The sequence below is a fragment of the Oncorhynchus nerka genome, linkage group LG27, assembly GCF_034236695.1.
Source record: "Oncorhynchus nerka isolate Pitt River linkage group LG27, Oner_Uvic_2.0, whole genome shotgun sequence".
Taxonomy (NCBI): domain Eukaryota; kingdom Metazoa; phylum Chordata; class Actinopteri; order Salmoniformes; family Salmonidae; genus Oncorhynchus; species Oncorhynchus nerka.
The window spans coordinates 48420214-48433452 of record NC_088422.1 but is presented as its reverse complement, the minus strand read 5'-3'; the positions used below and the strand labels follow the sequence as shown (position 1 = coordinate 48433452).

At 41.5% G+C, this 13239-nt stretch overlaps 1 protein-coding gene across 3 annotated transcripts in view; it reads left to right on the top strand.

Moving 5' to 3' along the window:
• nos1 (nitric oxide synthase 1 (neuronal)) overlaps window positions 1-13210 on the top strand; it is a 62463-nt gene extending 49253 nt beyond the window's left edge. For 2 of the 3 annotated variants that reach the window (XM_029638453.2, XM_065011720.1), the window contains 11 exons: window positions 1456-1591; window positions 1745-1823; window positions 1993-2189; window positions 2468-2637; window positions 4284-4494; window positions 6520-6607; window positions 7024-7145; window positions 7401-7549; window positions 8458-8652; window positions 9350-9468; window positions 10032-13210. In XM_029638453.2, coding sequence (XP_029494313.2) covers window positions 1456-1591; window positions 1745-1823; window positions 1993-2189; window positions 2468-2637; window positions 4284-4494; window positions 6520-6607; window positions 7024-7145; window positions 7401-7549; window positions 8458-8652; window positions 9350-9468; window positions 10032-10047 — 1482 coding nt within the window. In that variant the 3' untranslated portion in view covers window positions 10048-13210. The remainder of the gene's footprint in view (window positions 1-1455; window positions 1592-1744; window positions 1824-1992; window positions 2190-2467; window positions 2638-4283; window positions 4495-6519; window positions 6608-7023; window positions 7146-7400; window positions 7550-8457; window positions 8653-9349; window positions 9469-10031) is intronic. The other variant, XM_029638454.2, reaches the window with a different exon arrangement.
• Window positions 13211-13239: the final 29 nt, after the last annotated feature.

Genomic DNA, 13239 nt, shown 5'->3' with positions numbered 1-13239 from the left:
GTTGGGTTGTGTATCGGAGGAAGCATGACTTTCAACCTTCGTCTCTCCCGAGCCCGTACGGGAGTTGTAGCGATGAGACAAGATAGTAGCTACTAAAACAATTGGATACCACGAAATTGGGGAGAAAAAGGGGTAAAATCACCCCCCCCTCCCCCAATTTTTTTTTTTTTTAATGGAAAGAATATGGCAACACAACCAACCTGCCAAGAGAGGGTCGCTCACCAAAACTCACGGACCAGGCAAGGAGGGCATTAATCAGAGGCAACAAAGAGACCAAAGATAACCCTGAGGGAGCTGCAAAGCTCCACAGCGGAGATTGGCGTATCTGTCCATATCTGTCCACTTTAAGCCGTACACTCCACAGTGCTTAGCTTTATGGAAGAGTGGCCAGAAAAAAATAAGCAAACATGTTTGGCGTTCGCCAAAAGGCATATGGGAGACTCTCCAAACATATGGAAGACTGGTCAGATGAGACTAAAATTTTGATTTTTGGCCTTCAAGGAAAACGCTATGGCTGGCACAAACCCAACACTTCATCACCCCGTGAACACCATCCACACAGTGAAGCATGGTGGTGGCAGCATCATGCTGTGGTGGATGTTTTCATCTGCAGGGACTGGGAAACTGGTCAGAATTGAAGGAATGATTGATGGTGCTAAATACAGGGAAATTCTTAAGGGGAAACCTGTTTCAGTCTTCCAGATTTTTGAGACTGGGACGGACGTTCACCAGCAGGACAATGACCCTAAGAATACTGCTAAAGCAACACTTGAGTGGTGTAAGGGGAAACATTTACATGTCTTGGAATGGCCTAGTCAAAGCCCAGACCTCAATCCAATTGAGAATCTGTGGTGTGACTTAAAGATTGCTGTACACCAGCGGAATCCATCCAACTTGAAGGAGCTGGAGCAGTTTTGCCTTGAAGAATGGGCAAAAATCCCAGTGGCTAGATGTGCCAATTTATAGAGACATACCCCAAGAGACTTGCAGCTGTAAACTCATTAAGAAGGAAAGAAACTCCACAAATTAACTTTTAACAAGGCACACCTGTTAATTGAAATGCATTCCAGGTGACTACCTCATGATGTTGGTTGAGAGAATGCCAGTGTGCAAAGTGTGTGCAAAGCTGTCATCAAGGCAAAGGTGGCTATTTGAATTTCAAATGTAAGATATATTTGGATTTGGTTAACACTTTATTGGTTACTAAAGGATTCCATATGTGTTATTTCAAAGTTTCGATGTCTTCACTATTATTCTACAATGAAGAACATTGTAAAAACAAAGAAAAACCCTTGAATGAGTAGGTGTGTCCAAACTTTCACTGGTACTGTGTGTATACTGTACACACACACACATACACATACATACACACTCTAATGGTAAAGGTCTTCATAATGGACTATACACAGCTATGATTACTTGTCCTTACAAGTGCCTATGGTTGTCTGTCTGAAGGCTGCCTGTGATGTGTTCTGCATTGGAGACGTGAACATTGAGAAGGCACATGATTTGTTGATCAGTAATGATCGAAGCTGGAAGAAGAGCAAATTCCGCCTCACCTACACAGCTGAGGCCCCTGCACTAACACAAGGTAAACAAAATACAACACAAGTTAAACACTGTTTCAATGAGAACTTTGTAAACAAAACCTAACTTTTTAGGTCTAATGTAGCCTCCGTAAACCCTTTAAGGCTTCCAATGTCATATTATGGATGCTTCATATTGTGAATGTGTCCTCCAACAGCACTCTACAGCATCCACAAGAAGAAGGTCTATGGAGCCAAGATCTTACAGAGCGAAAACCTACAAAGTTCCACATCCAAGTGGGTGGATTTTGTTACAATACTGTAGACTAGACTGGAGAACATTTTGAAATAGGACTTTTCTTAGTCTCAATCAGTTGTAGCAAATTGTACTTCATACGCAAATTTACTGTAGAACTCCAAACTGTACAATAGTTACAAACTGTAACCACTGTTCTGAATCCCCTAGCAGTCGCTCCACCATATTTGTTCGACTTCACACAAATAACGAGGACAGCCTGAAGTACCAGCCCGGCGACCATCTGGGCATCTTCCCTGGCAACCATGAGGACCTGGTTACGGCCCTTATAGAGAAGCTAGAGGATGCCCCACCTGTCAATCAGATCGTCAAGGTGGAGTTCCTAGAGGAGAGGAACACAGCCCTGGGTTAGTAGTCTACTGGGTCCTAGTTTCATAATCTTAGCCAGCAATGCCCTTGCAGACAAAAACATGACCTTGGCCTGGACACCTTTGGGAAAAGAGGTCTTCTAACCTCAATGGGACTTGAATGAATTGAATAAAGCTGAGTTTGATACCAGATGCAATCCTCCAATCCTCTTAGGGTAATGTAATACACACAAAAAAAGGCTAATACTGTACTATCAAAGTTTTGATGGATCTCTTCTGGCGTTTTTCTTTGCCTGTTTATTTTTGTCCTTCTGAAGGTGTGATCAGTAACTGGCTAGAGGAGCCCCGGATTCCCCCCTGCACCATCTACCAGGCCTTCCAGTACTTCCTGGACATCACCACACCCCCCAGCCCTGTTCTGCTGCAGCAGTTTGCCTCCCTCGCCACCAATGACAAGCAGAGGAAGAAGTTGGAGACTCTCAGTAAGGTAATGAAGGGTTTTAACTGTGTAGTTCAGTACAGTTTATATGAAGTAATTCAGTGTTAGGAAGACTCATGCTACCGACCCTGGCTTCTCTCCCCATTGGGCAGTAGACTGAATCCCGGTGACATCCAGGTGTTTACTACAAATATTACAAATGATTTATTGTGTAGGCTGCTTGGCCACGTTATCTACCGCTGGCGACATGAGATACAGCTGCCCAGTGGGAAGCAACTCCCGTTGGGAAGCACCTTGATACAAGGTGCACTGGTCATTCGCACCGGCTTGTCATGCCTTCCGTGGGCAGTATGTAACGTTAGCTAATAATAGGCATGTGATGGTGACCGATATTACAACTTTTCTCCCTCGCCCATGAAAATAAACATAACTAACTTTTACAAGTTTTAGCCACTGATGAAAGGGGGAAATGTGCCAGGCTGTTGCTGCTGGCTATCCAGCAGGGCTTGGTAGGTTTGTTTGAATTCTAAGCAGAGATAATGGAGAGATTAAGGCTTTCTTTACCATCTCTGGTCTTAGTTCAGACGGTGGGTGTGGTCTTTGAACTGTCACTCCAAATGTATTGACCAATAGTAACAGTTTTTTGTTACTAACCACACCCCCACGTGAACATTGGTTCAAAAATGAAAGCGTAGGAAAAAAGTATTGTAACCGTAGAAATCTGAAGAAGAAAAGACCTGAGAAAGGCAAATGTAGGTGAGGAAAACTTGCAAACAAAGCAAAGCAGATTGTTGTAAATGACACATATATATATATATATATATATATATATATATATATATATATATATATATTATAAAAAATCCTGTTTCCTATTTTTTGCTTGCAATTCCTGGATGTGTTTTTGTTTACAATTGTGATGTTTTTCCTTACAATCATATGTTTCCTCTCGATATGTATTGGACTTTACAATGTTTATTTTTCTGTTTTAAAAATCCAAAAGTTTAACCCAGGGTTATTTTTTAAATCATTAATGGGATGCCATAGACTTTGCTCTTGTTGAAAATAACCTTAGAGTAGGTGAGTTTGGGCTGGCTCAGACATTTAATCCCCACGCCTGGTAAACCACAGGCCTATTCTCTCCCCATACAGTGACTCCCACAGAAGAAGAAAACGCACGTCCATTGTGTTAAAAACGTTACATTGGCCAGGCGAGTAAGTGACTCACTCTTCACGGTTCAACTCATTCTTAAAAAACTAAAAAAGAGAATAGAATTTGTAGGGAGGAGGAATAAAAAACAACAACAAGCCACAATGGGATCTTTAGCTACTGGCTATTTCTTTGTCTGTTCAACTCCAGAGCTGCATGGCCCCCAGTGTCTGTGGGTTACACAAGGTAGTCAGGCTAAGTTTATATGACTAAAGCCAGAAAGCCCAAAAATATGTGAAGTCTATAATACATCATTTAATCACATCAGGAGAGGCATTAGATTAGCTTGTTGTGAGTGCCGCATCTAACTGGAATATGTCTGGAATACCTAACTGGAATACCTCTAGGTGTGTGGAGTTGGAGGAACAGCCATAATAACTCCTTTTCTCTGAAGCAATACATTTTTTTTTGTTGCCTGGCTCCTTACATTAGGGTATATTGAATGTACAAGACAAACATACCTCCTCCCCTCTTTCCTCTCCAGGGCTTGCAGGAGTATGAGGAATGGAAGTGGTACAACAACCCGACTATGGTGGAGGTTTTGGAGGAGTTCCCCTCTATTCAGATGCCATCCACCCTGCTGCTGACCCAACTGCCTTTGCTCCAGCCCAGATACTACTCCATTAGCTCCTCACCGGACGTCCACCCTGGGGAGATACACCTCACCGTGGCCGTGGTGTCATACAAAACCAGGGGTAAGGGCTGACTACTAGGCTTGGCTTAGAGGTGTAGAATGAATTCTGTGTAGATGGGGTATTGTGTATAGATTTATGAAGAAACATTTTTTTTAAATCCATTTTAGAATAAGGCTATAAAATTTTAAAAAATGTAACTTAAAAAAAAAATCCTCAGCAACCTACACACAATACCCCATAAAGACAAAGCGAAAACATGTTTGCAAATGTATTAAACCGAAATACCTGATTTATATTGGGATTCAGACACTTTGCTATGAGTTTTGAAATTGAGCTCAGGTGCATCCAGTTTCCATTGATCATCCTTGAGGTGTTTCTACAACTTGATTGGAGTCCACCTGTGGTAAATTCAATTCATTGGATATGATTTGGAAAGGCACACACCTGTCTATATAAGGCCCCACAGTTGACAGTGCGTATCAGAGCAAAAACCAAGCCATGAGGGCGAAGGAATTGTCCGTAGAGCTCAGAGACGGGATTGTGTCTAGGCACAGATCTGGGGAATGGTACCAACATTTCTGCAGCATTGAAGATCCACAGGAACACAGTGGCCTCTAAAATTCTTAAATGGATGAAGAACCACCAAGACTCTTCCTAGAGCTGGAAATCCAGCCAAATTGAGCAATCGGGGGAGAAAAGCCTTGGTCAGGGAGGTGACCAAGAACTCAATGGTCACTCTGACAGAGCTCCAGAGTTCCTCTGTGTAGATGGGAGAATCTTCCAGAAGAACAACCATCTCAGCAGTACCCCACCAATCAGGCATTTATGGTAGAGTGGCCAGACGAAAGCCACTCCTCAGTAATAGGCACATGGCAGCCTGCTTGGAGTTTGCCAAGAGGCACCTAAAAGATTCTCAGATCATGAGAAACAATATTCTCTGGTCTGATGAAACCAAGATTGAACTCTTTGGCCTGAATGCCAAGCATCACGTCTGAAGGAAACCTGGCACCATCCCTATGATGAAGTATGGTGGTGGCAGCATCATGCTGTGGGGATGTTTTTCAGCGGCAGGGACTGGGAGACTAGTCAGGATCGAGGGAAAGACAAACGGAGCAAAGTACAGAGAGATCCTTGATGAAAACCTGCTGCAGAGCGCTCAGGACCTCAGACTGCCATAAAGGTTCACCTTCCAACAGGACAGCGACCCTAAGCACACTGTCAAGAATTCAGGAGTGGCTTTGGGACAAGTCTCTGAATGTCCTTGAGTGGCCCAGCCATAGCCCGGACTTGAACCTGATCGAACATCTCTGGAGAGACCTGAAAATAGCTGTGCAGAGACGCCCCCCATCCAACCTGACAGAGCTTGAGGGAATCTTCAGAGAAAAATGGGAGAAACTCCCCAAATGCAGGTGTGCCAAGCTTGTGGCGTTATACCCAAGATGACTCAAGGCTGTAATTGCTGCCTAAGGTACTTCAACAACTTATGTAAATGTGATATTTTAATTAGATTTTTTTTATAAATTAGCAGACATTTCTAAAACTGTCTTTGCTTTGTCACTATGGGGTATTGTGTGTAGATTGAAGGGGGGGGGGAGATAATTTAATACATTTTTGAATAAGGCTGTAACAAAATGTGGAAAAAGTCAAGGGGTCTGAATACTGGACAATAACGTCTAAGATCTCTATATTTGGACATATGCTTTACTGGTTTTGGGTTAGTTGGTTTCTGTTTATATGTTTGTATTTGTGCATGCTATTACACTACATACATTGTAAGTAACCACAAAGATTATTTCTCATGCTTCGACGTGACTTAAATCGGCACCAATTTACCTCAACCGACAGTTATTAAACACAAACAGCTGGGCGACAAGCATCTTTCTAGCTGTTTCTCGTTCTCCGAGATGTGCGTGATGCTGAGAGTGATGGTTTAATTAGCCATTTGCCTACACTGGAGGCAAACACCCTTTTAGCCCAGGGAACGGCATTATGTGTACTCTACTTCAGTGTCCGTTTGCGTGGTGCGTAGTGGAGAGGAGGAGGTACGCAAGTAAAGTGGATGATGGGCAATTGCCTCTCTTTCAGATGGAGAGGGCCCTATCCACCATGGAGTATGTTCATCATGGCTCAACAGAATAGAGGCAGAAGAAATGGTCCCCTGCTTTGTTAGAGGGTATAAAACGTTGCTGTGTGTGTGTGTGTGTGTGTGTGTGTGTGTGTGTGTGTGTGTGTGTGTGTGTGTGTGTGTGTGTGATATTGCTGCATGATGGGTTTTACTCGTTGAATGGAATACGTGTAATTCTATGATTGTGGTGGTTTGGAGAATATCTTGGACTGTAACAAATGTCAACATTGTCATATGGTGTATTCATAATATATGATTGTACCGTATATGATTCATATACAACATTGACTCTGTGTGTGTGTGTGTATAATACAATCATTGAGGAAAAACACTTTGATGCTAGGGCTATTAAAAATGGCCTGATTCGTAGTTGAAATTGTGTTTGCTACAATCATTTTGTAAATGTATTTTTTTAATGTTATGTCTTGAATTGTAATTGGATGGGGAAATGACTTTGATTGTAGTGCTCCTACATTCCGATTGCCAAAGGACCACAGAGCTCCGTGTATCCTAGTTGGTCCAGGCACTGGGATCGCCCCCTTCAGAAGCTTCTGGGAACAGAAACTTTTCGACTATGAACGCAATGGTTTGTTTATATTTTAGAATAGGAAAAGCATTTACTCACCTGATCTTACTTGTATACGTATGTGTGGAAATGATTTGATAAGGACTTAAAAGAAAAGGAAAACCCACACACTGCTGCCAGTATCACTTGTGTTTATTCAACTTTACAGAGCTTGAACACATACATAAACACTAATCTAGATGACTCCAACATTGTAGTTCAGTGAAAGATGAAGTTAGGATCTGAACTTACAAAGTAATGTGTTTGTTACCGTAGGGATCAAATCCTGCCCTATGATCCTGGTATTTGGGTGCCGGCAGTCCCAGATAGACCACATCTACAAGGAGGAGACTAATCAGGCTAAGAACAAGGAGGTGTTCAAAGAGCTCTACACAGCCTACTCCAGAGAGCCTGGTAGACCAAAGGTACTGTTAACATTAAAGATTTAGTTAGCCTAGTAGACTTTAAATGGACTAACGTATGGAATTGTTGTAAGATGGTCATACCAAGGATCGTTTAGCTATTTGATTTTGAATTTTAGGACCCATTTTAGGTATCCCCTCAAAAATGAAATACAAATAATTCCCATATTAGTGTTTAGCCCAAACTGTTCGAACACTACAGACATAAGTTGGCAGATCGGCGGTACCGACGTCAGACGAGTCCCGTGACGCTTGTGGGGGTCGTAGAACAAAATCACTGACACGTACGTGTTTGTAAGTGTTATCTTTTTACAGTGGTTATATTAGTTTGTTGAGCAAACCTGTTCGGACACGACATACATTTTCGGTGAGAAGACCGATGTTTTTTTTTTTTCTCTCGGGATGTCTCCTGGTTTGTGAAACACCGCTGTAGCTTGACCACATTCCACCACAGATGTGGAAGGCTGCCATTGGAGGATGTGTCGGATTGAGCACAGCTCATCCAAAAGAAAAACACATCTTCAGCTTAAACTGATTTTTATGGGGATGTTTTTATTATGCTAATTAGATTTCATCAGGGACAAAAATGCACCTGAGGGTTAAACACGAAAATGTGTCTCTGACAGTAAAGACACAGCAACACAGACAGAGGTCATGTGGGAGATGTATGTGTGCATGTGGATTTATGAATTGTGTATCCCTTTTGTTTCCCCTTCACTCCTCACATGGAGCACCATTTTATGCACAACTATCCTCAACCCCAACGCTACAATCTGTTCATTGCCTTCAACTGTCTATGAGTCTATCTTTCTCTCCCTGTTAATCTCTATATGATTCTATTAAATATCTCTGTATGATTTTATTAAATCTCTCTCATTCGATCTCTTTCTTCCCCTATGTCTCTGACACAGAAATATGTGCAGGATGTGCTTCGTGAGAAGCTGTCAGAGACTGTGTACCAGTGTCTGAGGGAGGAGGGAGGACACATCTATGTGTGTGGGGACGTGGGTATGGCCGGGGATGTCCTCAAGACCGTCCAGCAGATCATCAAATTGCAGGGAAACATGACACTGGAGGACGCTGGGTTCTACATCAGCAAACTCCGAGTAGGGACAATATGCTTCACTATATTGTACACTGTTAACAAATGAACCAACCTGACGGACAAAACATACAAAGTAACTAAGTCAAGCAATTTAGATTTAGACCTTGGAAGGTTCACTTTTTGAGATGATTGCACTCCTTAATACCTACTTGTGGATGATTTTCAGAATGTGACCGACGCATTCAGAATTTTGTTCAGTGGGATTCAAAAGAGAAATGAAAGGAGGGCTCTTACATTTAATGACTCAAAGAAAGGGAAACCAAAAACACAACTTTCAAAGATTTTAATAAGCAATTTTAAACCACCAGACAACCAACTGTACAGACTGCGTACTGTACGTAAAATATTGAAATCAAAGGGTCACATGAGCTAAATGGCTAGGTCACTTTTGACTAAGCAGAGGGGGTATATAATCATACACATTTTGAAAGCGCTGCCTGCAACATAAAATGTCCAATTTATTGATCAACTAATGAAAGCTTTTATCTAAGCCTTGGCGATTTGAACCATTTTTTGAAGGCAATGCTGTACTGTACAGTGACAGTGTAGTGACACATCACTGTATCTGTCTTTTCTATCTGTCCACAGCTCACCACACTGAATCAATGGTATCTTCTTGTGCCCGTCTAACCTCATTTTGTTTATTGTATCATTCTGTGCCCATCTTATCTCACAAATCTTATCATCTCTCCTCGCAGGACGAGAACCGTTATCACGAGGACATCTTCGGTGTCACGCTGCGTACCTATGAGGTCACCAACCGGCTGCGTTCAGAATCCATCGCCTACATCGAGGAAAGCAAAAAGGACTCTGACGAGTGAGTCTAGAGTTTCCCACCCACAGCTTCCATTCTGTTCCCTTCTAGTTCTTTCACGGTGACCAATTGTCGCCAAGACGTCTTTGATGTCTTTGCATGTTTGTGCCATACTTGTAGGAGGGACCTGCAAAGCTGTAGATACACTGGAGATACAGCCTCTGGTTTGATTTATGACCGTTTTCAAAATGCAGAACGGGTAACCATAGAAATCAGTTGAAAAGGGCTCCAACTCAACTAACCGGATTGCAGTGTTAGTGAGGGGCTCTGTTATGTTCTCCACTCACTCTGCGTTTGTGCTTTTAAAGATAAGAGACTCCTTTTTTTAAATTCATATACACTTGTCATAAGAGGAGTGGAGAATTAAGGCTGACTTGCACAATGCCTCATTAAAAAGCTGCAAAAATAACGTATGGTGGCTTGTATAGGCCAGCCACAGTGGTTCTATGTGAAATGTCACTTGAATTTCTCAGTGTTGTGATCAAAAAACCCTTGTTACTAAGTGAGCTGGATGAGTAATGCCTGTAACCTCTCTCTCACTTGCCCTCTCTCTCTGTTTCTGTCAGGGTGTTCTGCTCGTAGAACCATAAGTGGGGCTTCCGGATCTTTCTGATGTGGACCAATTGGAAGGGGCCGTATGCAGCAGTGGAGCAGGGAAATGAGTGTCACTACAGCTGGTCGATAATACTGTGCCAAGTTTTGTACTGTAAAGAATATCTTTGGGTTTGTTTTTGTTCTCTTTTATACCAGTTCTGCTTCGTCATGGTCAGTCAGGCTCTGCACTTAGTCTGTAGTAACGTTTGAAATATTTTATTTTACAAGAACATTGATGTTTTGTTAAATTGATTACTTTCTGATTTCATTATGCATCATAATGTGCACCCAGTATTATACCTGCCACTTTGTTGATGCATGAGCAAGATGAGAATATTAGTTAATAAATATATCATACTGTTTGTTAGCTATTTAATGTTAGTCAAAACCTTTTGCTAAACTTTTATATTTGCAGGACTACTTGTGGTACCTGGAAACAAGGTCACAATGCTTTGATTGGCGAATCAGTTTAAGTTCCATTCCCAACCAACTGACTCTGGTGCATTTCAGTGTATACAAGGCCAAACCCATGTCAGTCAGAGCTGGTCTAGCCTGCTTTGGTGTGTATTGTTCATAACTGGGATTCCAGTTTTTATTTTTTATTTTTTAAATTATTTTTTTTAAAGGTTTTGTAAGAGTGTTGGAGTGAGAGAAAGGGATGGAGAGAATGAAAGAGGGAGAGAACTAGATACAGACAGGCTATGCTCGGAGAGCGGTGAATAACTATGAACTGGATTTGGTTAACCTATAACCTCAACCTTCCGGCCACACGGTCATCCAAAACTACAATAGTGTTCAGACTCTCCTTGAAAGTCCATTAAAATGCATCTGCTCCTCTTGTCAGCTTTCTCTGTTTCCTGCCTGTCTGTCTCTCCGTCTGCCTGTCAAAATATAAGTTGTGTCGCCATTTTGTGGTCTGGTTTCACAACAGTAACTGCATATAGATGTGGATGAAAGCCATTGAAATGTTTGAAATGTCCTGTCATGCCATGGGAAAGCCTATGCATGTGTATCTCTTGTATACATTCTCATAACCAATATTTAAGTATATTACACACAAAAACAACTACGTATAATCTAGAGGGCTCTGCATCTTATAAATGGTATACAATATTATCAAAGGAAAAGTCCATGGTACATATCTGACTGCCTTCCTATCCTATTTATTCGCTAAGACCAAATGCTGAGGTATTGGGGTGCTGTATAATGGCTTGAAAGTAATTTGCATAGTATTTACAATGGGGAAAGAGGAAGGAACGGATTCATGATTTCAAATTAATCAAGAGGTTGGGTGTTGGGTTGCTATACTTTGCTGGTTCTCCTTGACCAACCAATACCATATCCTTGCGATCTCCATTTTTACCATCATTATAACCTTCCATGTAACCAGAGTTTCATACATGGCTATCTGTATGTAACTATCCATGTGAAGGAACCCTGCAGTGTCTTGTCAGATCTGGATTTAGGGTAGAGTGGCGTAAATCTCACGAGGCAGAAATCTCTAATAGAAGAAATCTCAAACAGCAGAAATCTCATGTTAACATCAGTGCACGAGTAGATGAGTGTTGCTTTATGGTTTTATCGTTCCTTCATGTCTGTCCGTCTCTCGGTCTTTCACTCAGTAACTCTATCCCTCTTTCTCTCTGCCACCACCTCCAACTGCCTGCCCACATGACTTGTGATGCTGCCACAGCTCCCCCTCTCCTCCCTGAGACCTGACACCTGTCTGAAGGTCTATCAAGTGCTGTCTGTGTGCGTGCATGCGTCCATGAATGCTGTGTGATAACCACGACAAAATACTAAAGTACTTTTTGCAAAAAACAAAATGTATTTGTCTGCATGCATTCTCCATTCGCTGGAACCATCCACTTAATACCCTCGCATGCTCTTTGTCTTTGTTGAGAATTAAATGAACCTTCCTTCTGCCTCCCCCCTGCACACACACCAACCTTGAATGCTACAGCATGTGTGCCCTCTGCAAACCCAAACAATTCTGATTTGCATTCTCAAGGTCAAGAAATAGATCATACAGGTCATTGCGTTTGAGTGTTGTCATTACAATTCAACTATGTTGAGTTTACTTAATTATTAAATAAGGTTAAGGATGATATCTTAATTCAAATGATATGTTTATTGCTGACGGGTTTGCGGCGCAAGCTCGTGTCAAAGCACTGTTTTTACTTTGTTTCCCACTTTTCACTGAGCATCATTTGAAGGCCATGCCTTTGCAGGGCTGCTGTTTCTATTCTAAACATGTCATTGACGTTTTGTGGTAACATTGATTATCAGTGGTAACCAACTCCGCAGTAACCTGTGGATGTTTTTTTCTTCCTTAAGTAATTCCTTTTGTTTCCAAACTAAAATGGCCACCAGCATGATTGAAACGTAATGGCTTTCTGTGTTCTATCTCTCTGCTACTTACTGGCACATATAGAGTACGTTTTTAATGGGGGAACTTTTTTGTTTTTGTTTTGTGGATAAATAGGCAAACCTGTTTAATTGTTCCTCTTGCTGAATGTTTTCTTCTTCCACATTCATTTGTTTAAGCAGGTTTTGGGGGATTTGAAATGAGGGCTGCCAAAACTCTGTAAAATGTCCAACAACAACAAACAAACACAAACAATCAAACACAAACAAACAAAACAAAAATATATAAATATAGCATATATACTAAGACAAAAACAAAACAAAACTATTTGAACTAACTTTTTCTAAGAATGTATTTTGATGATTTAATTATTATTATTGTTATGTCTCTTCTGCTTGGTAAAAAAGAACCCATAATAAAACAAACAAGGACTACAGTGGTCTCCCTGATATCCTTTAGGCACGGGAAAAACCACAGCACCAGCTGAATGCATGATGTACTGTACCTCTGTCCTCTTTTAAAGAAAAAAAGCTCTGTCTACCTACCAACACTGTGTCACTCATTACGACTGTGACTCCATCCATCCATACAGTGTGATGGGACAGACGGTTGATGTGCTCAAGGGGGTTTCTGTGTTTGTATCGCTGCTGCTAAACTCCAACAACCCAAACAGCCTCTGCTATATGCTCCTTGGTGTGGAATTGATCAACCTTGGCGGTTTCCATTTTAATGCATACTGCAAGGAACTTTGCATTTACTTAATAAAAAAAAGCATTAACAGTATGTCAATACCGTGTTTGTATTTTCTTTAG